Below are 26,510 nucleotides of genomic sequence, written 5' to 3' on the forward strand. Positions count from 1 at the left end.
TTTTGGACTTAGAAAATCATTTTCTTGGTTGAGTATTATGTTTAAGTTGACTTTTCTCATAAACTATCAAAGCTATTGCTTTAAAACTTGCAACAGTTTTTCACCATCATAAGTGGACACTGTACATCAAGAAACATAACTCTATCCTGCTTTTTGCAAGAATGATGGCCCATTTTATACTTAGAAAATTGGGGTAGGACAATATTTCTATTACACAAAAAAAAATCAGATGAGCGTCAGCACCCGCAAGGCGGTGCTCTTGTTTAAACTGCTGATAAGCCACAAGACTGCCATGGGTATTGATCAGATATTATGTCTGTTTATAAATTTATCACATCTTACCCAAAACCAATCCTGGATCTGTCCTCAAAATCTAAAATACATATACATCAAGAACTTGATTATTACACTAAAATCATAGATCTTTGCCACCTCTCCCCTTTCCCCATAAAAATTGTATCAGTACATTAAGGGCATTCTGTTGTTGCCCACATGCTATGCTGTTCACAGGATTTGCTGTATTTTAACATAAATCTAGATGTATTCTGTTTTAAAAGATTTTAAAGTCAATATTTCACAGCAAGGATTATCTTAATTACTGATAACAATGCTGCCAGCAAAATTTTGTTTTTGTTTGGCAAGTCAAATATTCATTTACCCAGAACCAAGGGATTAAATCTGATACTAGAGATTTTCCAATTTCTAAGACAGAAAAGAATGGTTTGATAAATGAGCAAATCATCATCAGTAGACACAACTTGCAATAAGAAATCTTTTATATCTGCTTTTTTCTTCAAACCAACAGTGAAATTTTCTCTGAAAATTCTTTTCTTGAAGAATCTAAGATAAGAGAGATTTAAATGTCAATTAATTCTACTAGAGAGGTTAAGACTGGCATTTTACAGGACAATATAGACTAAATTAAATGCTGGTTTTACGTTCCAAATTGTCCTTTCACTGCTCGTATATAGTCATTTAACACATAAATGCTATAGAATACACTGTCTAGGTATTTGTTTGTTTCTTTTGTATTTGTCGTGTCAAACTAAAACATCTGGCAACCCCAAGTTTTGAAGGGTGGAGAGAAACCAAAGGTGCCCAACTGAGTGTATTTTGGTGCAAATCAGCATGTAGGTGTTGGAGAAGTTGTTTGGACAAACTTTGTGACATACAGGCTGAGAGACTGACAGCACTTAATCAATATGTCTTCCTTACTACATTTAGGAGTCATAGTAATTATGGCCCTTTTGTATAAAAGCTGTTTACAGCAGGAATGCTCCACTATTCATGCCTTATCACAAACAGGTGTTATGCATGAACACAATGTTACAAACATAAAAACAACTAATTTGCTTCTGTTGTAAGCAAGAGTCATAGAACCTTCTCTTATGATGCAAAATGAGAAACCAACTTGCATACACAACTTATACAAGAATTGCTCGATGGAAAAAGTGGCATAACATTTTAAACTAGAAATACATTCTGCATGCCCACAGGCAAAATGTTGAGCCCGCCAGAACCTTTCGCCTCTAAGTGTGACCTTAACCTTAGACCTAGGGACCTGGTTTTTGGGCATGACACTCTGTCTCATAATGGTGAACATTCATCCCAAGTTACATCAAAATCCCACCATGCATGAAGAAGAAATGCTCCAAACTTCAATTTGACCTTTGACCTCCAACTGTGACCTTGACCTTTGAGATAGGAACATGGGGTTTGTGCATGACACTCCTTCTCATTGAGGTTAACATTCATGCCAAATATAAACACGATTGGTCCATGCATGTCAAAGTTATGGTCCGGACAAACTTCAATTTGACCTTCGACCTCGAACTGTGACTTTAAACTTTTAGATAGGAACAAGGGGTTTGCGCATGACACTCCTTCTCGTTCATGCCAAATATAGTCAAGATTGGTCAATGCATGTCAAAGTTATGGTCCAGAAAAAATCGGATGGATGCACCCACAGACAGACGTAGGCACATTACACCGGCCTGCCAAAAGTGACGACTATATCGGGCTCACCACAAGTGGGCTCAACAAAAAGCACAAAAGCATTGTTATAACTTGTGATCATTTCAAGAAACAAGAGGGTCATGATGACCCTGGATCGCTCACCTGAGTAATATGAGCTACATGTTTCAAATGTCAAACTGATGCTGAAATATTAAGAAAGTAGGTCACATTTATTGTCACTGAAAGTCAGTTTTAAAATCCGTGTGCAAAACTGTACATGTCATCCAAATTTCAAGACTGTATCTTAAAAAAAAAAACAAGGAAGTAGGTCAGTAGGTCACATTCATGATCACTGAAATTCAGTTTTAAGATGTATTCTGCAAAACTGTACATGTCATCAAAATTTCAAAGCTGTACGTTAAAAAACAAGAAAGTAGGTCAGTAGGTCACATTCTTGGTCAATGAAAGTCAGTTAAAACTGTACATTCATCCAAATTTCAAGCCTGTATCTTAAAAAAAAAAACAAAAAAACAAGGAAGTAGGTCAGTAGGTCACATTCATGATCATTGAAATTCAGTTTTAAGATCAGTCTGCAAAACTGTACTTGTCATTAAAATTTCAAGGCTGTACCTTAAAAAACAAGAAAGTAGGTCAGTAGGTCACATTCGTGGTCACTAAGGTCAGTTTAAGATCAGTGTGCAAAATTGTACATGTCATCCAAATTTCAAGCCTGTGTCTTAAAAAAAAAAAGGTAGGTCAGTAGGTCATATTCCACATGACCCAGATTCAAACCTAAGACCTAAAGATCATCAATGTTAACATTCTGGCCAAGTTTCATGAAGATACAGTCATAAATGTGGCCTCTAGAATGTTAGCAAGCTTTTCCTTTGATTTAACCTAGTGACCTAGTTTTTGACCCTACCTGACCACAGATTTGAACATAACCTAAAGATCAACATGGTTAACATTCTGACCAAGTTTCATTAAGATATGATCATAAATGTCGCCTATAGAGTGTTAACTAGCTTTTTCTTTGATTTGATCTGGTGACCTAGTTTTTGACCCCACATGACCCAGATTTAAACTGGACCTTTAGATCATCAAGATTAACATACTGGCCAAGTTCCATTAAGATATGGCTATAAATGTGGCCTCTAGAGTGGTAACAAGCTTTACCTTTGATTTGACCTGGTGACCTAGTTTTTGACCCTACCTGACAAAGAATTTGACTTGACCTAAAGATTATCAATATTAACATTCTGACCAAGTTTCATTAAGATATGGTTATAAATGTGGCCTCTAGTGTTAACAAGCTTTACCTTTGATTTGACCTGGTGACCTAGATTTTGACCCTTCCTGACCAAGAATTAAACTTGACCTAGAGACCATCAAGATTAACATTCTGACCAAGTTTCATTAAGATATTGTCATAAATGTGTTAACAAGCTTTTCCTTTGATCTGACCTGGTGACCTAGTTTTTGACCCTACATGACCCAGATTCGAATCTGACCTACTGATCATCAAGGTTAACATTCTGACCAAGTTTTATGAACATGCATTCATAAATGTGGCCTCTAAAGTGTCAACTTGCTTTTCCTTTAATTTGACCTGGTGACCTAGTTTCTGACCCCAGATGACCCAATATCAAAATCCTCTAAGATTTTAATGAAGGTACCATTCTGACCAAGTTTCATTAAGATTGGGCCAAACTTGTGACCTCTAGACTGTTAACAGTCAAATTGTTGATGACAGACACGGGGCAATCACAAAAGCTCACCTTGAGCACTTCGGGCTCAGGTGAGCACTATATTCCAACTTACCAGCTTAAATACAAAATCTTACACCAAAATTGCCATGAGGAAAAAGGAGCTTTACTTTGTGAAAGAAGAAAAAATGTAACAGAAGCTGTGCATTGCTTGTCAGATCATCACTGTGGACAAGTAAGTACAGTTTAATTTAGTTCCCAATTCTGGTTACCAAGATACCAGCTTACACACAAAAACTTAACTCCTCAGGATGCTGACACCAAAAAAAAACGTGGTGCAATATCTGTACATATTCTTTCAAAAGTCCAGCTAAAAGTATTTTCTTGACAACAATCTACACATGATGGATGATGTTTGCCATTAAGAATGAAAGTGGCAGTTGTTTTTGTTCGTTGATAAAGTGAGAAGATATTGAGTCAACAGATATAAGGACATAATCTCGCTGAAATCAGCAATGTATGTATTAATTTGTGTTCTCAAAACAAGTCCTGTGCAAGTGAATAAATTTCAATACGAAAGTTTTGCAGAATGCCGAAAATAGATGTTTTGCGTGCAGAAATGTTTGCATTTTTTTTTTTTTTGTAAATTTGACAGATACCAGTATAATGGAATTATTATCATTATATGATCATTCAAGATTGTACTTTTGCCTCTGTGAAGCTGCTCAATCTTACTGATAAAATGATTTCATCTGTTTGCTTTAAAGCGAGAGAACATAACTGATGGTGACTCTAAATTTTGTGCATATATAGAGCCAACATTCAAAAATGACATTTTCACATTGCAAAATGAATCATTTCTACAGTATCATATTAAACAGTTTCCTTTTATTGTTATTTTTATTCTATTTATAAACAAAAAGACACAGATCTAGATTTTTCTTTTAAAATCATATATTCTAAAGGAATGGAAAAACGGGACTTTTATTTCATACCACTTGCATGCATGTAGAGAACTACTGATATATTGCACAGTTTATAGCAATCACTTTACAAATACCTTTGAAAATCACATACATAATTGTCACTTAAACACAACAGAATACACAACAATAATAAGAGAACATATTTCATCAAAACATATAACATTAACAACATTCAAAATATTTATACAACAAGCATAAATAAACAAAATCTTTACTTATACACACTATGATTTAGAATTCTGTTATTTTCATCTTTGGTCTGTTTTTATGGAAGCCTGAAGGTGACATCTGAAAATATTCCACACATTTGGCATACAATCTTATATACACCATTTACAAGGCTGATGTACATAACCTTTTGTGTAAGGCACCATTAACCAGTGTTTATTTCTTAGATGCCATTTTGATGAATAGTTGTGAAAAAATATGTTCACAAGTCACCTACAGACATCCATACTTTTTGCTGACATTTTTTAAAGAAAGTACTTTTGACTCTATGTGTATTCTGCTGAATTATAGCAGACCCAGCATAACGTTGTGTTTACATTAATATTGTATAATACGGGAAATGTTTTATTTTGGAGAGAAAAACAATTTTCTTGAAACAGTAACAACAAAAAGCAGAGATTTGGGGCCTGTGACAGAACCCCAGCGTCTAACTGGCTGTTTCTCGGGTCAGTCCTAAATCAACAAATCTGTCTGACTTCAACTGAAAAAGTACCAACAACTCTCTGTTACATCAAGAATGTATAGAATGCGTAAGAAATTACAGATTATCCAATCACTGTTAGCAACCTTAATTAATACACGCCTTTGTGCATATACCATAACCCTCCAAAATTTAGGACACATGATGCCTGCCAGTTTTCTACTTTCATTTAAATTTTCATTTCTTTTCCAGACTAACTGAAGTGAAACATGCCTCAAAAAGTATACAGAATTAATGTTTAATGCTTTAAAACTATAAATGCTCCAATCAATCAAGACACTGTACTTTGTTAAGGTCTTTGTTGTTTAATGTCACAATTTCACAGCTTTGGTATTTGCCCATAATTACACCTGAAGTCTCAGCTGTATCGACCATTCTTGCAACAATTTTGGCATTTAATGTAACAGCAATACAATTGTAGGTCATACGGCAATACTTAAACTTCTTACAGAAGCGGAAGACCCCAGGTGTCCCTCAAGGCATTGCATCAAGAATGGTCAGGCACCTGGGAAGAACCATTGACCTTCACAAGCAAGTTGGACAACTTCCACAAATGAAAGACAGCTACACTCAAAGTGAGGTTTTGAACTCACGGGGGTGAGCGGCATATTGTTCAAAGTAAGCAACCATAATCACTCAGCCAATGAGACCCTACATTTGTGATAGTTTTAATTGCCATTGATACACAGGGTGTTTCTTGTCCTCACTATTTACATTCATAATAATCAGGCCATGGACTCGGTCAGAAAGTAAAATCCTGAAAATCTATGTAAAATTTATGTAAATCCTGAAATATCCTTTTGCAGGAGTTACATAGGGAAATTCAGGCAATCAAAAACCTGAAATCAGGACCAGTCCTGAAAAATCCCAGGTCACAATGATAAAACACTTGCCAAAAAGACAAAACAGCCAGGCATAAAAACATTTAGCTATTTTCAATGAAAAATAGATACATAAAATGAACATATATAGTTATTAACACAAAAAAATACATCCAAATAATTTTCATACATAATCTAGAAAAAAAAAAAGTTTTATGAAAAATGACAGTTCACTGCTGCTATCATCTCATCTTAAACATGAGACAGGCATACTGTGAACTTGAAATCTATGGAATAAATTGTTTATAGCTTATCACTTGTTGATAAGTATTTGTTGAAATGCAATTTAAATCTATTTACTAAACCTTCTTATCTCTGCAGGAATACTGTTCCAAATCTGCCTACCAGAAAACCCACGACATTGTTTCAAATATTTTTTTCTCAGTTTATGTTTATATGCAGTTGTTAAAGACACACTATTTTCATCTTTCATGAAATATATTTTATCATTAGAAATAAACTTTGTAAATCCTCGTCAAATACGGGGGTTGTTCATAAAGTACATCAACTGATGCCATAATTTCAAAACTAGCCAACAAAGACATTTTTGATTTGTATAAGGGTATTTTTTGACAATTAAATGTCATGTAGTAACTAGGGCGGGGACGATTTCAAAATTTTGAAACCAGTTAATCATTTGTATGAAATGGAATCGAACCAGTTAATCTTCGCCATATTGAAAATGCTTTTCTTTCCTGATGACTGTATCAAGGTACTTCCAGCAGCTGACTTCATTAAGATCTTATGGACCAGTGTTTGCAAGCAGTTTGATAATTAGTAAGTCATATTTTGGTGTATTTCAATTTAAATATATCACGAAAGGCAAATCCAAGACTACTGATTATGTTGATTGATATGTTTTAGAGGAAATATACTATGAGTCAATGTGCTGGTAAAAGAAATATTTAAAGATAAAGTAAGATTCATGATGTTTATTGTTTATTTTGCAAAACTGAAATCGGTTTCACCTAGTAATCAAATCGGATCCAATTAACCGAGTAATCGTCCCAGTCCTAGTAGTAACAGTGTAAAAATACTGCAAGTTCTTTAATAGTAAAAAAACATATTCATGTTGTGTTTAGCTACTGGTATATATAAATTGTATGCTATTTTTACCTATTACACAATGCTGTTTACACACACACAAAAGTTATTTTCATATTTTACATAAGTTCTATGTAGTGTTCATTTTTTCAAAATATGAAATTGTGCATAATATAACTTTAAGTTATTTGGTGCTGCCTTAGACTGAAGTATTTACATCTAGACGATTAAAGGGACTAACCTATACTTTTAGGCGAAAATTTTCTCACAAAAATCTGTAAGAAGTGAGTACTCTGAAAGTGACTAGAGGTACACACTGACACAAGATTTTTACAAGATAAATAACCAAAAATATTATGTAGAAGGTAGTAAACCATTTCAATGCTTTTGAAATAATGCAGTAAAGTAACATTTTTCTTGCATTTTTACCAATATCTAACTTTTATTTTCATGCACTTTATCATTCTTCAGTGTCATAAATACATTCTATACCAAACTTGTTGGAAACGAACATGTTGAAAAAAATTCAAATAAACTGTGGGCAAGTAGCTTTAAGACCAAAGCATTTCAAGAGATTTAGCTTTCAGAGGGTTCTTTAAAGCAATCCTGGCTTTTGTTATGAACCCAAAGTCAAATAAAGAGCAATGCAAACAGTAAAAACTGTTTCTTAATTTCAGGTGTAAACAAAAACTTAAAAACTTGAAACTGTTTCAATAGGGGCATTTTTAAAGTCATCTTTGTACAGATTTTGTAAATATGTGATTTCTAAGATAATCAGTGTTCCTTGTTTCAAATTCTGATTATTTTAAATGCAGATTTTCTGGTGTAAACTGAAGACCGAAATTTAAGTGGAAGACTTGACAAAATTTGTGTCTTTAAGATGAAGTAGCCCAAATTACTCGAGGACATTGCACATGTCAGAGAAAATTATAATAATTAACAATTTCTTTTAACAAGAATAAATACATCTGCTTACATATATACATTGTTGTAACTTCATAAGAACAGCTTAATATAATCATGTCAGAAAAATAGTACATGAAACTATGAATACTTTTGTAGAAGACTATGAATTGTTTAACAATAAAAGGTGGTAAAAATGGAAAACAGAAATGTACAAAAATGGGAGAACACTTCTTGATATCTAAGGCACTTGAGACATCATTCAGCTTTTTCATGACCTGAGACAGGTATGTCTCTCTTCTCCTTGTCTTCTACTTGCTTTGAATTTCCTTGTCCTGAAAGTAATAAAATTTCTAGAAGGTCTTATGTCTTGTAAGAAACTAAATTGCTATAAAATATTTTTGTCCTGTAAAACATTGCCTAATCTTCCTTCTTCTGTAAGTAACAATAATCCTTGAATATTGTTGTCCTGTAACTAACATCAATGGTCTTATGAGTAACAGTATCCTTGTCCTGTTAGTAACAATATTACTTTAAATTTTGATGTCCTGTTCTATTAATATCAATATTGGTATAACTTTTCCTTGTCCCATTTTAAAGTTTCATATCTTCTAAGTAGCAATACTGCTTTACACTTAGCCCTATGTCAACATCGCTTGTGTTGTAACATTACCTTTATAAATAATCTAGTTCTCGAACACATGATGATACTGGTACACTATCCTGGTTATCTGAACTATATTGACAAGAGCAAAGCCTTGTGTGTGCAGACACTCATCTGATATTTTTGTCTGTATGATAGATTTTTTAAGCCCAAGAGGGGGAAAAAAACTCTTACATGAGCTGTCACTAATGGTGACAAATGCCCCCGCAGCACCTTTACCTTTGACCTGGTGACCCCAAAGTCAGTAGGGGTGGTGTACTCAATAAGTACTATCAGCATGTGAAGTTTGAAGATCCTGGGTGAAGTTGTTTGCAAGTAAAATGCCTTCATGCAAAAAGTTAACGTTGGCCCCTGTGACCTTGACCTTTGACCTGGTGATCCCAAAGCCAGTAGGGGTGGTGTACTCAATTAGTACTATCAGCAAGTGAAGTTTGAAGGTCCTGGGTGCAGTGGTTCGCAAGTAAAGTGCCTTCATGCAAAAAGTTAATGTTGGCCCCTGTGACCTTGACCTTTGACCTGGTGATCCCAAAGTCAGTAGGGGTGGTGTACTCAAAGGTACTATCAGCACGTGAAGTTTGAAGGTCCTGGGTGCAGTGGTTCGTGAGTAGTGATGGGCAAATCGGTTAGAATTGCCAACCGATTAATCGGCATAATCGGACAAGCCAACCGATTCGATTAATCGGATATAATCGGATAATCGGTTACTCTAGTTGCATATCTGTAAGTTCACCTAACAGTGTATGTTTTATGTCAATACTTGAGAAATGAACCTCACATATATCAAATACCCTATTTCTTTTGTACCCTTTCATAAATGTTAGTAACTTAACAGCATAAAAGTAAAATATTTGTAAAGATAGTTAACTTCAAATCAGGTACTCGTCTTAATTTCACCAGGGACTTATCCAGTGATATTATGTTATTAAATTAAAATTATACAAAATCAAAAATTGAAAATACTATTGCTAATATGCTTGTGTAAGTCGTATGTCATGCATGCATACTGCCATACTAATGTCAAGAGATAAGGTTGATGGATTTCCCGGCTTGATATTGTAAAAGCCATATTTCTTCCAAAATCTGGATGATCACTGATGACATCAATTTCTTTCGACACTTTGGAGGAAGCCATTTTTACGTAGAGTAGTTTCCCTTGGCGTAATTGCCCCAAAGAACCGTAAATACCAGAAAGAAAAAGGTCAGAAACATTTTAATTATCAGTTTAGGGTGCCAAGTAATTAATCGGTCAGGGAAAAGTGAAATCGGCGATCGCGCTCATGAATGCAACGCCGACAATTATTCGATTGTCGCTGATTGTCGGCCCATCACTATTCGCGAGTAAAGTGCCTTCATGCAAAAAGTTAACGTTGGCCCCTGTGACCTTGACCTTTGGCCTGGTGAACCCAAAGTCATTACAGCTGGTGTACTCAATAAGTACTATCAGCATGTGAAGTTTGAAGGTCCTGGGTGCAGTGGTTCGCGAGTAAAGTGCCTTCATGCAAAAAGTTGGGGGCATAATAATATGCCTCCCTTTGGGGGCATAAAAAGCAATATAGAGTTATGTTACTTGCTGTGCAGAGTCGGCTTTTAATGGAAATCACTGCTTTAAGTTTTAAGGCAATAGCTTTGACCGTAATGGAGACAGAAAAGTTGACCTAAATGCAAATGTATGGAGCTATGTTTCTTGCTGTACAGAGTCAGCTGATGGTGCACAAGTGTTAAAAGTTTTAAAGCAAAAGCTTTGATAGTTTAGGAGAAAAGCTAACCTAATCTAATTTTCTACAAACCCACACAAGCAAACCACTATGCATCTGTGCAAAGTCCTTGAATTTCATTTTAGTCCTTGAAAAATGTTTGTGAACTTTTTTGGAAGATGTACATGAACCAAGACTTAGTATACATATGGTTACCTCACACAAATCAAATTCTACCTTTTACATAAGCTCTGTATTCTTCATCAGAATCCTCGTCGTCACTATGGACTTCATCTTCTATTGTATCCATACAACACAGACTGTAACATACCACTGATATCACTGCTGTCGGTATACCAAACATGATAAGAAACAACCAGCGTGATGACTGCCACACTTCCTGCAATATAATAAAGGTATAAGTGCCCCACTTAAAAATCATTATTTGTGAGGACTGTTTTCTAGATTTGATGTCTGCATTGATTCACAAAATTACGTCCCAACTGAAGTGAAACCAGTCGCAACTTTCCATTTAATTCATTTATAGCCATATTTGCTGAAAACAAAAAAAAAATCTGAAACAAATGTTTTCATGGTCTTTCCATTCACTCAAATTGAGGCTTCCATAAAAAAATTGGTATTATTTTCATAATCAGGCATGTGACTGGAATATGCTTTCTAACAGCAGTATTATTTTGAAAAAAAAAAGTGATAGCAAAAATGTACAAGTGTTGTTCATGCTGAAATCTTGTTAATGTAGCCTGCACATTTTGAAATTTGTTAGAAAATTCTGAGGCAGCAAATATCAGCTCATTGAATGACATTTGAGTTAACTGACTGGGCACGCTTTTGGGAAAAACCTCATTATATAAATTGGTTAAACATGCATACAATGGGTGTTACCGTCAAACTTAGATTTTCTTGTGGATACTACCCTTCCCCCTCCCTCCATAACTCTCTGTTTAATGGTTTGTGTTGAATGTCAACTTGAAAAATGAATGTTTGAATGTAATGAATAAGCTGGAAAATAATTTCCCCTGATTGGTCAATCTCTGTTTTGTTGGTCATGTGACTGGAGGTCACACAGGTGATCATGCTAGAATAACTGTCCTTCAGCTGTGAGCGTTGTGACAGATTTGTACATTTTTACCAGATAATCAGGATGTTTATTATTATCATTGTATTACTCTTCACTATTCAGTATATTATTTCAAATCAGAAGTTCAATACTTGTTAGAAAATTACTGAATGAAATGTTTGGTCAAGATGTTTGATAAGTATATAATGAGCACTCAGAGCGAAACTAGTCTATCTGCTTCTTTTCCTATATACACTTAAGACTAGTTTCACTCTGAGCCCTCATTTTTTAAAAAAAAAAACAAATAAATAAAAAAAAAAACAAGAGCTGTCTCCATAGGATGACACATGCCCCCAATGGCACTTTGAATGAATAGTTATGGCCGATGTTAGAGTTTAGGACCTGGGTCTTGCGCGTGACACGTCATCTTACTGTGCCACACATTCATGCGTAGTAATTTTAATATCCATGCATGAATGACAAAGATATCGACCAGACATGCCCATCAATGCACTATCATGAAATATGACCTTTAACGTCTAAGTGTGACCTTGACCTTTGAGCTACGGACATGGGTCTTGCGCACGACACGTCGTCTTACTGTGGTACATATTCATGCCCAATAATTTTTAAAATCCATGAATGAATGACAAGAATGGACCGACACGCCCATCAATGCACTATCATGAAAAATGACCTTTAATGTCTAAGTGTGACCTTGACCTTTGAGCTACGGACCTGGTCTTGCACACGACACGTCATCTTACTGTGGTACACATTCATACCAAATTATTTGAAAATCCATCCATGGATGACAAAGATATGGACTGGACACGCCCATCAATGCACTATCATGAAAAATGACCTTTAACGTCTAAGTGTGACCTTGACCTTTGAGCTAAGGACCTGGGTCTTGCGCGCGACACATCGTCTTACTGTGGTACACATTCAGGCCAAGTTATTTGAAAATCCATCCACGGATGACAAAGATATGGACCGGACGCAAAAATTGCGGACAGACTGACAGTTCAAAAACTATATGCCTCCCTTCGGGGGCATAAAAAATAAAAATATAAATAAATAAATAAAACAAGAGCTGTCACTAATGGTGACAAATGCCCCCGCAGTGCCTTGACCTATGACCTGGTGACCCCAAAGTCAGTAGGGGTCGTGTACTCAATAAGTACTATCAGCATGTGAAGTTTGAAGGTCCTGGGTGCAGTGGTTCGCGAGTAAAGTGCCTTCATGCAAAAAGTTAACGTTGTGACGAACGAACAAACGAACGAACTAACTAACTAATGTACGAACGGACGGACGGACAGTTGAAAACTAATATGCCTCCTTTTGGGGGCATAAAAATAATAACTGATAATGACATGACATGTATCAATTGTGCACTAAGAGAAACTCCGCTTGCTCGAGCACTGTTGACTCATGCACACCGGTTGACTTGAGCATGTCATGTGATCCCCTGCAGCTGTTTAACTTATATTTTTTGTTTAGATCACTTAGACCCCCCCCCCCCCCCCACCAATCCTACCTCCAACCCCTCCGCCCCCAAATATTTCAAGCATTTTGCTCCTCCCCTTGCCACTTAAATAATCAATGTGTTTCTGTATAAATAACAGTTTTATTATTATGATTACCATACCCAACACTATCTGTTTTAAACACCTGTCCATGAATGAACTATTGTTTGATATCTATCTATGACATGCCATAAGTTTTATTTGCTTTAATGGTGTAAAAATCTTCCATAATTTTTAAACCTTTAACAAACTTTCATTCGTTAAAATATGAATTATTCACTTCCGATCATATAAGTTGCAATTTGTATTTTGCAGTTTAAGGCACTGACATAAATGATATACTGTGAAATCATTAAATTTCGTGGTTTGGGTCAAACCGGCAATCTCGTGGGGATATGAATTCGTGGATTTCAACTTTTGAACATAAAATGAATGGGAATTTTGCTTGTTCGTTGGGATTAAATTTTGTGGATTGACTCAACCACGAAAATTAGTCCCCCACGAATATTAATGCACAGTATCATTTTAAGTGATGAATTATTTTGATGATACCTCAATAGTTCAGAATTCAGAAATGATAAAAAGAGGGTCAAGATAACCCTAGGTTGCCCACCTGAGATACACTGCTTTCTTCAACAGTTTTGGAAAATAGTTGTGCAAGTAAAATGTACAGTATATTTGTACAACTTTTGTAAAGGGCAATCAATTTCTTACAATGATTTTAAAATTGGGCATTTTTAAAGTTTGCAATATACACATATAGGGAAGACCTGACCACACTCCCTGGCAACCATATTTTTTGACATACCGGAATAACTTGAACAATCTTGGTAGAGGGTCATACCAGGATCATTTGTGTGAATTTTTTCAGATGACCCATTTTCGAACTTATTCTAGATTTCATCAAGGTCATCATTCTGACAATATTTCATGAAGATCAATTGAAAAATACAGCCTCTATCGCATACACAAGCTAAATGTTGACAGACGACTACAGACGACAGACAAACGCCTGACATCAAGTGATCACAAAAACTCACCTGAGCATTGCTCAGGTGAGCTAAAAAGTAAACACTCCATTTAAACATCACCAGATTTATATCTGAAAAATAAAAAGTTCAAAACACATGTCAGTCTCCATAAAATACCAAACTCATAAATGTCTATCACTAAAAGTTGATAGTTTATGAGTATATTATAAACTGCAGCTAAATTCAGTAGATTTTTTTTTTCAATGTGACTAATGCAAGGGAAAGCTTTGCTATGAATTTTACAGACACTACAGGTGTTAATATAAGTAAGTACTTCCTAAAAGTCAGTGGATCATCATATCATTCTGTTATCACTGTTTGTTTAAAAAAGAGAATTTTAAGCCATAACTAGAAGGCGTTTTTGTCACAAAAACGTATGTCTCTCCCCTATGTATACCTTTAGCTCTGGCCGCCTTTTTGTGCAGCAAAGCTGAACGTGTCTGCGATATGCACAACTAGACTTGGTACTGATCACTCCTGTGAAGTTTCGTTGAATTCCGGCCAGCACTTTGACCTGTGAAAGCTGGACATGTATAATGCAGATGGACGGCAGCCAATACGATTTGGTATTAGGTGATCATTCCATTGTTTGAAAAAAATAGAATGACCATGTACGGGACAAAAGACATAAGTGGTTATAGAATGAATTCAAAGGATTTCTATTGTCCTAAGCCACACCTCCTACCACCTGAAGTATCAATCGTTTACTCAGACAGACTGATGGACAAACTGACAGACGGCAAAGGCAACAATATGAGACATAATTACTTGTAAAACACATGCCACACATGGTGGCTTTTAGGTATAATAAATATGTGCCGGCTATAGGCCAGCCATCTATCCTAAATCATTTTCAGTTTGACTGTTGACCTACTTAACTCGAAACTAGTTGTGCTAATTTTCTACACACATTTCCTACAATCATCCAATAAATTTTGAAAACTGTATTAGTTACTATGAAGCCAAACTATCTACCAACAAATCAACACAGAGCAAACAACATTCCATCTTCTTCAATGGAGGGCATATCAATATTAAGATGAGGTGTGCCTGGATCAGGAAGTTGCAGATGGATCCAGTCTGGATCAGGAAGTCACAGATGGATCCAGTCTGACACATATGTTCTTTGTGATGATTTGATTGAAAGACATTGTGTTTGAAATCATTCACCCCCATCCTATAATTCAGTACTGGCACAGAATCAAGGAACACTGCCTTCCATTACAGAATGGAAATACTTCTGAAAACTCCTCCCCCCCCCCCCACACACACCCCAACCCTTAAAGTCCCTGTATTGCTCACCTGACCTAGTTCTTAGCCCAGATAACCTAGTGTCTAATATGGCCTAGATTTCATGGAGACAAACATTCTGACCATGTTTATACAAATCAGGTAGATCATAAAGTTTTTCAATGATTAGACCTAGAGACATAGTTTTTGACATAAGGTACATCACTTCTGAACTTGACCTAGATTTCATATAGACAAACATTTTGACAAAGATTTATGATGATCAAGTTTAAAAAGTGGCCTCTAAAGTGTAAAGAAAGTTTTTTGACCTAATGACTAGTATCTTCCCAAGTGACTCATTTACAATTTTTTCTTAGATTTTAAACAGATAAACATTCCAGCATAGTCTTGTGAAGAACAGGTTGAAAATATGGCCTTGTAAGTGTAAGTAAGTTCTTCCTATGATCTTACCTAGTGACAACCTTAGTAACCCAGTTTGAACTAGACCTATATTTCTAATATCAACAGAAAATATGGTTTCTAAAGTGTTTACAAGGTTTATTCCCTACAATCTGACCTAGTGACCTAGCTTTTGACCTCATGTAACCCAGTTTAAAACCTGACCTAGGTTGCACAGAGAAAATCATTCTGACAATGATTTATGATAACAGATGGAAAATGTGGCCTATAGTGTGCTATTCAGATTTTTCTATGATTTGACCTAGCGACCTAGCTTTTGACCTCAGGTAAATCAGTTTAACATGGATGCCATAGTCACAAAATACGTCTGTCGAGAGCTTGTTAAGTTGTTATTCTTGTATCTGACCTTTGACCTCTAAGTGCGACCTTGACCTTAAACCTAGGGACCTGGTTCTTGCGCATGACACTCCAACTCATGGTGGTGAACATTTGTGCCTAGTTACATCAAAATATCTCCATGCATGAAGAAGAAATGCTCCGGACAAAGTCATTCTTGTATCTGACCTTTGGCCCATAAGTGCTCTGGACAAAGTTTGTGGACGCTGCCTGCCTATCCGCCCGCGTTCCAATAATACATCTCGTCTTTTAGACGGGCTAATAAAAATGTTTTAGGAGTTGATAAAGATAAACATTCTGATAAAGTTATATAAAGATTAGATGGAAAATATTGTATCTCAAGGGTTAACAAGGTTTTTCTATTGACCTAGTGACCTAGTTTCTGACCCCAAATAACCCATTAGGAAGTAAGTAAGTAACTTTATTTAAGGAGGCTACACATTGGGTGTCCCTGTCTACCATGTGGGCCTCGATATATATAAATATACACATACAATTTAAAACAGTGATATAACAAAAGTAAATTTATTTAGGGCTGTCATCGATAGAAACGATATCGATGTATCAACGATTTCTTTTTGTCCCTCGATTATCGATTCCCATTTTCAAAAATTTTACAGGGAGAAAAAACTACCCAAATAAACACTCAGACCCTAAAAAACAACTTAAGTTCACAAAGTTGTAAATTTAGATGAATGCAAAAAAGGAGTGAAGGCAAAATAAAAATGAAAGATGTTATTAATTTTTATGTATTTCTTTTATTTCATAAATACAAATACAACACAATCAAACAGAAATATGGAAAGTATGCAATAAAACTTAAAATAGCATTTACAGGAAAGTATATAGTATTATATGAACAAATAGGTCATTAATCTAACTTAATAATCAATATATTGATGTATCGTCGATATTTGTCTTCTGATATATCGGTATCGTCAATACGCCTAAGACCCAATCAATGACAGCCCTTAATTTATTTAATGTATTAATGATGATAAGAAAGACACATGAGAAGTTTGAAAGCATTTGGCCAAGAGAAACATGCTTACATGCTTAACTTTAACTTTTTATGAAATTTGAAGCTCTACTATTAGAAAATGTACACTGTCACCATAAGAAAATACAAGATGAAGTAAATGAAAAAGATATTGGACTCTGCCAGAAACTTTAACCAACGCGGCACCAAGGTTGGGGTGGGTGTGATGACCCTTGTTATTCTTCAGATAGTCGAGCTTAGAAAATGAAAATATGTTGTGTATTTCTGTTTTCTTAATATGTACAAGTAACCTTCTTGAAGCAATACTATTAGGTCATTTAACATTGTTCTGTATAAAACAGAGATATATTTGGACTCGTACCCAGCTGAGAAAATGATATTGGGCGAGCCGCTAGGCGAGTCCAATATGGTTTTCCCAGCTGGGTACGAGTCCAAATATATCTTGTATTGTACAGTTCAATGTTAAGTAACCTTTTTATTCTATATCTATTTTATTTTAGTTTAAATTAAAAATGATTCACTGAATATTGTATTTCTGCCTTCCTGATTTCAAGACGCATAACCAAACTCTGTACATAGAGCGCCTACTTCACCCAATTTACATTTGGAACATTTTCACGCGTTTCGGGCTTTATCGTATGTTTAACATGGGACTTTTGAACCGTCCAAATACAGAAAAAAATATAGGTTTTTTTTGTATGCATGTGTGTTCAATAAGGTAATATATTGTACAGTCACGTGTTGCAAATGAACGTTCACAACTGGATAGATAAAATAGACATAGAATAAGAAAATTTTCACTTTCTCTGTCCCTTTCAATCAGTTTAGTAACAGCATAGCTAGGACAAAGAGTGTCTGTGGTCAAATCTTTAAGTCAGTCAGGGATATATGATCGACATAATGTAAACAAAATTTCTGCTGATTAAACAACATGGTTAAATATTTAGAGAATTTTCTTGCCAATATCATGATTAAAGTAAAGCATCTTTATTTTACTCGCAATGAATTTTGTTGTTTCATTAATTACTGTAATAACAATTAGCAATTAACGTAATCTCTGAATAGACGCCTCCAACTACATTTACAACAAGGAATGCCAAACCAGTTAATTGCACAGAAATTGTTCAGTGCATTTATATTTCCTGAAATAAAAATAATGGCAAATGTTTGTTTGGATATAATCAACTGCAAAATTCTTGAAATTAGGAATACCAACAAGTTCACGGTATATAATTTCAGCAATTGATAGTAAATATATTGCTGATCAGCAATTCTAGCAGTATCTGTGTATCTTTACAGCAATAAAACATCAAAATCAGATATCACATAAAACTGTTCAAATATACAAATTATAAATAAACTGCAGGTAAGATGTAAATCTGCCCTGCAAGCACTGAACAAAACACTCTTGTTCAACTTTTTATGCTTTATAAAACAAGTGCACTACAATAAATGCATAATGAAACCCCAATTCCATCAATGATTACATCATGATTACATAATTATTATGTAATTATTACCATTTTTACGCTGCCTCACAGTGCATTTCTTTATATTAAGGGGTCTCTAAATTGGCAATATCATCAACTTTATTGTTCTACCAGTGCTTTGTAGATAAAAATCTTGTTTTATCATGATTTTAAGAATCTCTAAAATTTCCCGCTGAAGGGTGATTGTCCCTTTCGACCTTGTCGAGTTGAACTGCACTGCTAAACAGACAACTGTGCTTCCAGTATAGCAGAAAAGTGTTAATGGGAGACAAGTGCAGTATTTAACAGATAACATTCCTTGCGCACAATATATTAATGTTATTTTGACATGCACTCCAGTTAAAACAAGTGAATGAAGTATTGCCATGCAATACAAGTCCCCTACTGGAAGGCACCTAATTTTCTCTACTGCAGTATAACATAATGAACTGATATCTGTCAATGATGTATAAACAATATTGTACTATATAAACATATATACAATATTTTATAACAAAACACTTGGGATTAAAAATTGTGTATATAAAAACCTACAGCTGTTTTCATATGGCTTTTTTGGTCGATTAAGGTTTCGATGGAGGCCTTGAGAAACAAAAATCAAACAACACCAAATCATAGAAAGAAAGAGTTGTTTGACATGAAAATTGAACAGCATGTAAAACATGTATATTACTTTACGAAACAAGTGTCAGCATACTGATATAAACATTGAATTCCGGAAAAGGGCTGCCTAAAGGGGCTCCACTTCCGGACAGTTAAACGCCTTTAAAAACTCACCATTTTCAAAGAACTGTTACACATGTTTGTTTTGATGCATTTGCAATAGCGTACGAGTGGTGAAATTTCACGTAACAAGGTGGAACATAGTTTTCAGCAATTGTTTATCTTTTTTTCTTTACAAATGGCATTCATTTTCAAAGGGAGACAACTTTTTCTCAAAGATTACTTAAAATAATCGGAAAAAGTTGTTTCCCTTTGAAAATGAATGCAATTTGTACTTAAAATAATCGGGAACAGTTGTCTCCCTTTGAAAATGAATGCCATTTGTAAAGAAATAAAGATAAACAATCGCTGAAAACTGTGTTCCACCTTGTTATGCGAAATTTCACCACTCGCACGCTATTGCAAATGCATCAAAACAAACATGTGTAACAGTTCTTTGAAAATGGTGAGTTTTTAAAGGCGTTTAACTGTCCGGAAGTGGAGCCCCTTTAGGCAGCCCTTTTCCGGAATTCAATGTTTATATCAGTATACTGACACTTGTTTCGTAAAGTAATATACATGTTTTACATGCTGTTCAATTTTCATGTCAAACAACTCTTTCTTTCTATGATTTGGTGTTGTTTGATTTTTGTTTCTCAAGGCCTCCATCGAAACCTTAACAAAAAGGTATTATATAAGTTATTTATAGTAACAACAAAGGAAAATTAATCTATATAATATAAGTATACAAGAAACTCTTTACCAGGTAGAGATAGATCAAAATACACCTAAAAATTGGATGTAACATGCATGTTGTACCTCAGAAAACTGGTCTTGATTTTTCTCTATGGCCAGTAATAAATAAATTACAATATAATCATATAATCTATTTATAATAAAACAATGGGACATAATTCAAAAAACAAGGGTGCCTCATGGTGGTGTGAACATTTGAGCCAAGCTACTTCAAAATCCCTCCATGCATGAAAAGAAATGCTCCGGACAGTTATTCTTGAATTTGACCTTTGACCTTTACGTGTGACCTAGACCATAGACCTAGGGACCTGGTTCTTGTGCATTACAATCTGTTTGACCTTTGACCTCTAATTGTGATCTTGACCTTTGAGCTGAGGTTATGGGTTTTATGCAAGACATGTCGTCTCATCATGGGGAACATTTGTGCCAAGTAATATTCAAATCCCTTCATGGATGGCAGAGTTATGGACAAGACAGGAAAAAAGCCCTGTTGAACTTTGACCTCCAGCTGTGACCTTGATCTTTGAACCAGATATGCGCACGACATGTTGTCTCATCATGGGAAACATTTGTGCCAAGTGATATTAAAATCCCTTCATGAATGACAGAGTTATGGACCAGACACAAAACAGACCCTGTTCATGCCAAGTTAACATCTGACTGCTAAGTGTGACCTTGACCTTTGAGCTATGGATCTGAAAGTTTTGCACAACACATAGCCTTATTATGAGGTACATTTGTGCCAAGTAATATTAAAATCCCTTCATGAATGGCAGAGTTATGGACCGGAAAGGAAAAAAAGCCCTGTTGATCTTTGACCTCCAATTGTGACCTTGACCTTTATGCTAGGGGTCAGGGTTTTGTGCATGACACATCATCTAATCATGGGGAACATTTGTGCAAGTAATATTAAAATCCCTTCATGGATGACAGAGTTATGGACCGGACACGAAATTGCAGACAGACGGACGGAATGACTGCCAGAAAATAGCATTCCTATAGTCCCCGAAACTGGTTTTCAACCAGTAGGGAACTAATAACAAAATATTACAAAGTTTTGTCTGTAGTATGTTTGGCTGAAATCAAGCAACTAGTTTCAAAAGAGTAGTCTGGACAGGATTCACTTATTTGATCTTTCAGGGCCCATTTCTCTGCTAAACAAGAAGATGCTTTTGTAGAAACGCATGTGTCTCCCCCAAAGCATAGTAGTTATAGGCAAGAAGTAAATAGGGGACAGGAGCAAAAGTCAATAAGAGACAGTATATATAATGGTTGGCTTAGTGACTGAAATGCAATAGGGATCATCTACTAGGCATGTCCAATCATACCATGAAGTTTGAATGTTCTGGGTCAAGTGGTTATGAATTAGGAATGGTTTTCCATGTTCTGGCCCCTGTGACCTTGACTTCTGAAAGAATGGCTGAAAAAATCGATAGGGGTCATCTACTAGGCATGTCCAATCATCCTATAAATCGATAGTTGGCATCTAGTATGCATGTCAAATCATCCTATGAAGTTTCAATATTCCAGATCAAGTAGTTCTCAAGTTATTGACTAGAAATGATTTTCCATGTTCAGGCCCTTGTGACCTTGATCTTTTATGGAGTACCCCAAAAAGTGTAAGAGTCACCTACTCTGTAAGCCCTATCAACTTATGAGGTTTAAAGGTTCTAGGTAAATGGTTCTCCAGCTATTGATTGGAAATGGGTTTCCATGTTCTGACCCCTGTGACCTTGACCTTTGATTGAGTGATTTCAGAATCAATGGAGGTCATCTACTCTGCATGTCAAATCATCCTATGAAGTTCCAACATTCTGGGTCAAGTAGTTCTCAAGTCACTGATTGAAAATGGTTTTCAAATTCAGGCCCCTGTGACCTTGACCATTGATGGAGTGACCCCAAATACAATAGGAGTTCGAAAGTTTTAAGTCAAGTGGTTCTCCAATTATTGATTGGAAATGGTTTTCCATCTTCTGGTCTCTGTGACCTTAACCTTTGGTCAAGTGACCCGAAAATCAATAGAAGTCATCTACTATGCATACCCTACCAGCCTATTAAGTTTCAAAATTCTTGGTAATGTGGTTCTTGTTATTAATCGGAAACGGTTTTCCATACGCAGGCCCCTGTGACCTTGACCTTTGATCGAGTGACCTCAGAAACAATAGGGGACATCTACTCTGTAAACCATATCACTCTATGAAGTTGAAACGTTCCAGGTCAAATGGTTCTCCAGTTATTGATAGGAAATGAAGTGTGACGGACAGATGGAAAGACCAATAACAATATGTCTCCCCTAGTATATATATTTCAAGGGCCCATTTCTGCTAAAATATATTTATAGGGCCCATTACTCTGCTAAAACTATATTTCAAGGGCCCATAACTCTCCTATAAATATATATATAAGGGCCAATTACTCTGCTAAAATATATCTGAAGGGCCCATTACTCTGCTAAAAATAAATTTGAAGGGACAATTCATCTGTTGAAATTTCAAGGGCCCATTACTCTGCTAAAATACATTTTAAGGGCCCAGTACCCTGCTAAAATATAGTTCAAGGGCCCAGTACTCTGCTAAAATATTCATCCATTAAATCCAAACAATATGCACAACTAAGCTTGGTTATGATCATTTTATTAGTTTCATTCTAATCCCACCAGCAGTTCAGCAAAAGTGGTCCACACAAATTCTATCTACAAAAGGGGCAACTATGGCCCTAAGTCTCTCACATGAAACTGACTATTTGACATTGAATATAATGTATGACAAACAGAATCATGTGTGGTAACAAGTGATTAGCCAATCATTTCCATCCTAATTTTACTCAGAAACTTACAGGGTTGAGAAATATTGCATGTATTTACAAGATACTATTCAAGTTTTAGTACGATACTTACTATAACTGTGACCAGAATGTCATAGAACAATCTTTTCACTCTCTGGAAAAATCCTGTACCACCCTGTGCCTGAAATGACAATTATTTATCAATACAAATCCAGACAAACAGTCCAAACCATAAATACCAGACAACGTACCTACATGCTACCAGCGGAAATGACTTGTGCTCCTTAAATATTTTGATATCCCTGCACACATTCTAATGATAAATTATTTCTGACAATTTATGTTATACTCCATTTTAAAGTAAACTACAATAATTGTTCTTGAGAAACACAACCAGTCTAAGTGTACAAATGATTTAAACCAAAGAGCATTTATCTTTGAAATGTTTAAGATGATAAAACAAAACAGAGGGGTTGTTTTGAAGTTTCATTTTAAAACTAGAATGTGTCTGTAGGACACAGGGTGTGCCCCCAACTGGTACATTTATCACAAATAAAGGGAAATCATTCAAATGTTTGCAGTCTTAATGGGGTATACCTCAAAAAAAATATTATGAAATGGATTCATTATTCTATACCATATATGTTTTGAGCTATGAGCATCACAAACAAAAAATCCACTATTTTGGCTCTTTCAAGGGCCATAACTATGTAATAAACCCTAAAATTCTCAAGAAGAATGCCAAGTGTGCAAGTTCACATTATGATAAAGACTCATGCAAGGTTTCATGAATATACATTAAATACTTTTTGAGTGAGGGACATAATTAGGTGAAAATGTGCATTTTTTGACTATTTCAGGGGCCATAACTCTGGAAATAGGAGCGGACCCAGATGAAATATAGGAGGTGCGCAAGTTCATATCATGATAAAGATTCATGCAAGGTTTCATCAATTTATATCAAATATTTTTTGAGCTAGGCATGTCACAAGGGGAAAATGTGCATTTTTTACTATTTGAGGGGCCATAACTCTAGAAATAGGGGACGGACACAGATGAAAAATAGGAGGTGCGCAAGTTCATATCATGATTAAGACTCATGCAAGGTTTCATGAATCTATATCAAATACTTTTTGAGCTAGGCGTGTCACAAGGTGAAAATGTGCATTTTTGACTATTTCAGGGGACATAACTCTAAAATTAGGGGGCGGAGCGAGACGAAAAATAGGAGGTGCGTAAGTTCATACCATGATAAAGATGCATGCAAGGTTTCATCAATTTATATCAAATACTTTTTGAGCTAGGCGTGTCACAAGGGGAAAATGTGCATTTTTGACTATTTCAGGGGCCATAACTCTAGAAATAGGGGGTGGACCAGATGAAAAATAGGAGGTGCGCAAGTTCATATCATGATTAAGACTCATGCAAGGTTTCATGAATCTATATCAAATATTTTTTGAGCTAGGCGTGTCACAAAGTGAAAATGTGCATTTTTTACTATTTCAGGGGCCATAACTCTCAAATTAGGGGGCGGAGCCAGACGAAAAATAGAAGGTGCGCAAGTTCATATCATGATAAAGACTCATGCAAGGTTTCATTAATTTATATCAAATACTTTTTGAGCTAGGCGTGTCACGGACTTCGGACGAATGCACGGACGGAAAGACGGACGCACGGACAAGAGCAAATCTATATGTCCCCACCACTCATGGGGGGGGGGGTCATAAAACCATCTAGAGTTATGGTTCTTGTACAATGCACTCCATTTTGGTGCACTTCTTATTCATACCAAATATCACTAAATTCTATTTGATGGTCTAGACAACAAAAGTCAGAGAGACAAAGTGGCAACTTCATTTCAGGAAGCATAAAATGGTTTTGACTGGTTACTCCTGCTGTTTAATCTCTTACACAAAGTCTAAAGGAATATATAGCATGGCATATCAATTCTAACAAATCTTGGCTTCAAAAGCAACAGGTTACTTTTTTCTGTAAATAAACAATAGAATTTTTTTGTAAGAGAACTTGTAGAGTATTTTTTGCTGCCACAATGTGTCTTAAGCACTTTCTTCGATTGTGTGGGCCTGACAACAGACTTATTTTCATTATCCTGGTGAATCAGTAATAACTGGCACTTTTTTTCTACTGCTACAAAGTCTATTGTATAGATTCTGAAGATACTTCTTTGTTTCAAGACAGAAATAATGATCACCAAGAAGAAAACACATGAACGATTTTCATGTTTGGTGTAGCAACAACTGAAAAGGTGAAATCCGGTGTTCAAGAGTCTGATATTATAAATTATCTGGATAGTAATTTTTCCTTTTATAGAGGTTTCAATCAAGATATATCAAATTTTACTCAAATAATGTCAAACTTCAACATTGCAGCACGACTTTTGTGGTTTTGTTTTTGTGACCAGTGCAGACCAACATCAGCCAGCATGTACGTACAGACTCATCATAGTCTGCAATATTCGCTATTCAGTCAGTAAATTTTCAGTGAACATCCCTTTGAATACCACCCAAATTTGAATGACTGACCAGTCCATTTTAGAAATTTAGCAGGGTAAAGGTTAAATCAAGGATAAGGTTCCAGTAGGAAGAACGTACATATAGTCTCCCAAAAATATTCTCCACTCTTACAGCATCTAACTTAGTAACAGTTAAGGGAAACAATTTGATCTAATTTGAGAAAGGTCTGTGAGACCATGAAAGGTTTCTTTTCCACAAGCAGAAACAGTTTAAAGCTTTGGCAGCCAGAGGAACCATTTTAACAAACTTTACAAGGTTCACACAAGAATGTTACAGAACAAGTTTGGTAAGATCCATCAAGAGGTTTAAGATAAGCATTCAGTTTTTTTCTATTTTAGCCTAAGTGGCTTCTAAATGCAGTCAAGAAGAGCCATTTGAAAAAGAAATTCAGAGAGGTCTATGACATGATGCTACAGACCAATTCTGGCGTAATTTTGTCCAGAAATTAAGTACAAGAGGGCCATGAAGGCCCTGTATCACTCACCTGACCAACTGACCTAAAGATCATCAAGATTAACATTCTGACCAAGTTTCATTAAGATATGGTCATAAATGTGGCCTCTAGGGTGTTAACTAGCTTTTCCTTTGATTCGACCTGGTGACCTAGTTTTTGATCCCACATGACCCAGATTCGAACTTGACCTAAAGATTATCAAGGTTAACATTCTGACCAAGTTTTACCAAGATACAGTCATAAATATGGCCTCTAGAGTGTTATCACGCTTTTCCTTTGATTTAACCTGGTGACCTTGTTTTTGACCCCACCTGACCCAGATTTAAACCTGACCTATCAACATTAACATTCTGACCAAGTTTCATTAAGATATGGTCATAAATGTGGCTTACACAGTGTTAACTAGCTTTTCCTTTGATTTGACCTGGTGACCTAGTTTTTGACCCCATTTGACCCAGATTTAAAGTTGGCCTAAAGATCAACAAGATTAACATTCTGACCAAGTTTCATTAAGATAAAGTCATAAATATGGCCTCTAAAGTGCTAACTAACTTTTCCTTTGA

At 35.6% G+C, this 26,510-nt stretch overlaps 1 protein-coding gene across 1 annotated transcript in view; it reads right to left on the reverse strand.

Annotated features, from left to right (window-relative positions):
- Positions 1-259: 259 nt before the first annotated feature.
- The window catches only part of LOC123548733 (protein disulfide-isomerase TMX3-like), a 151,686-nt gene continuing 125,435 nt past the window's right edge, over positions 260-26,510 (reverse strand). The window contains exons 12-14 of the mRNA XM_045336239.2: positions 23,072-23,140; positions 10,781-10,943; positions 260-8,520 (exon numbers count right to left, since the gene is read on the reverse strand). Coding sequence (XP_045192174.2) covers positions 8,444-8,520; positions 10,781-10,943; positions 23,072-23,140 — 309 coding nt within the window. The 3' untranslated portion in view covers positions 260-8,443. The remainder of the gene's footprint in view (positions 8,521-10,780; positions 10,944-23,071; positions 23,141-26,510) is intronic.

This window comes from Mercenaria mercenaria, chromosome 6 (genome assembly GCF_021730395.1).
Source record: "Mercenaria mercenaria strain notata chromosome 6, MADL_Memer_1, whole genome shotgun sequence".
Lineage (NCBI taxonomy): Eukaryota > Metazoa > Mollusca > Bivalvia > Venerida > Veneridae > Mercenaria > Mercenaria mercenaria.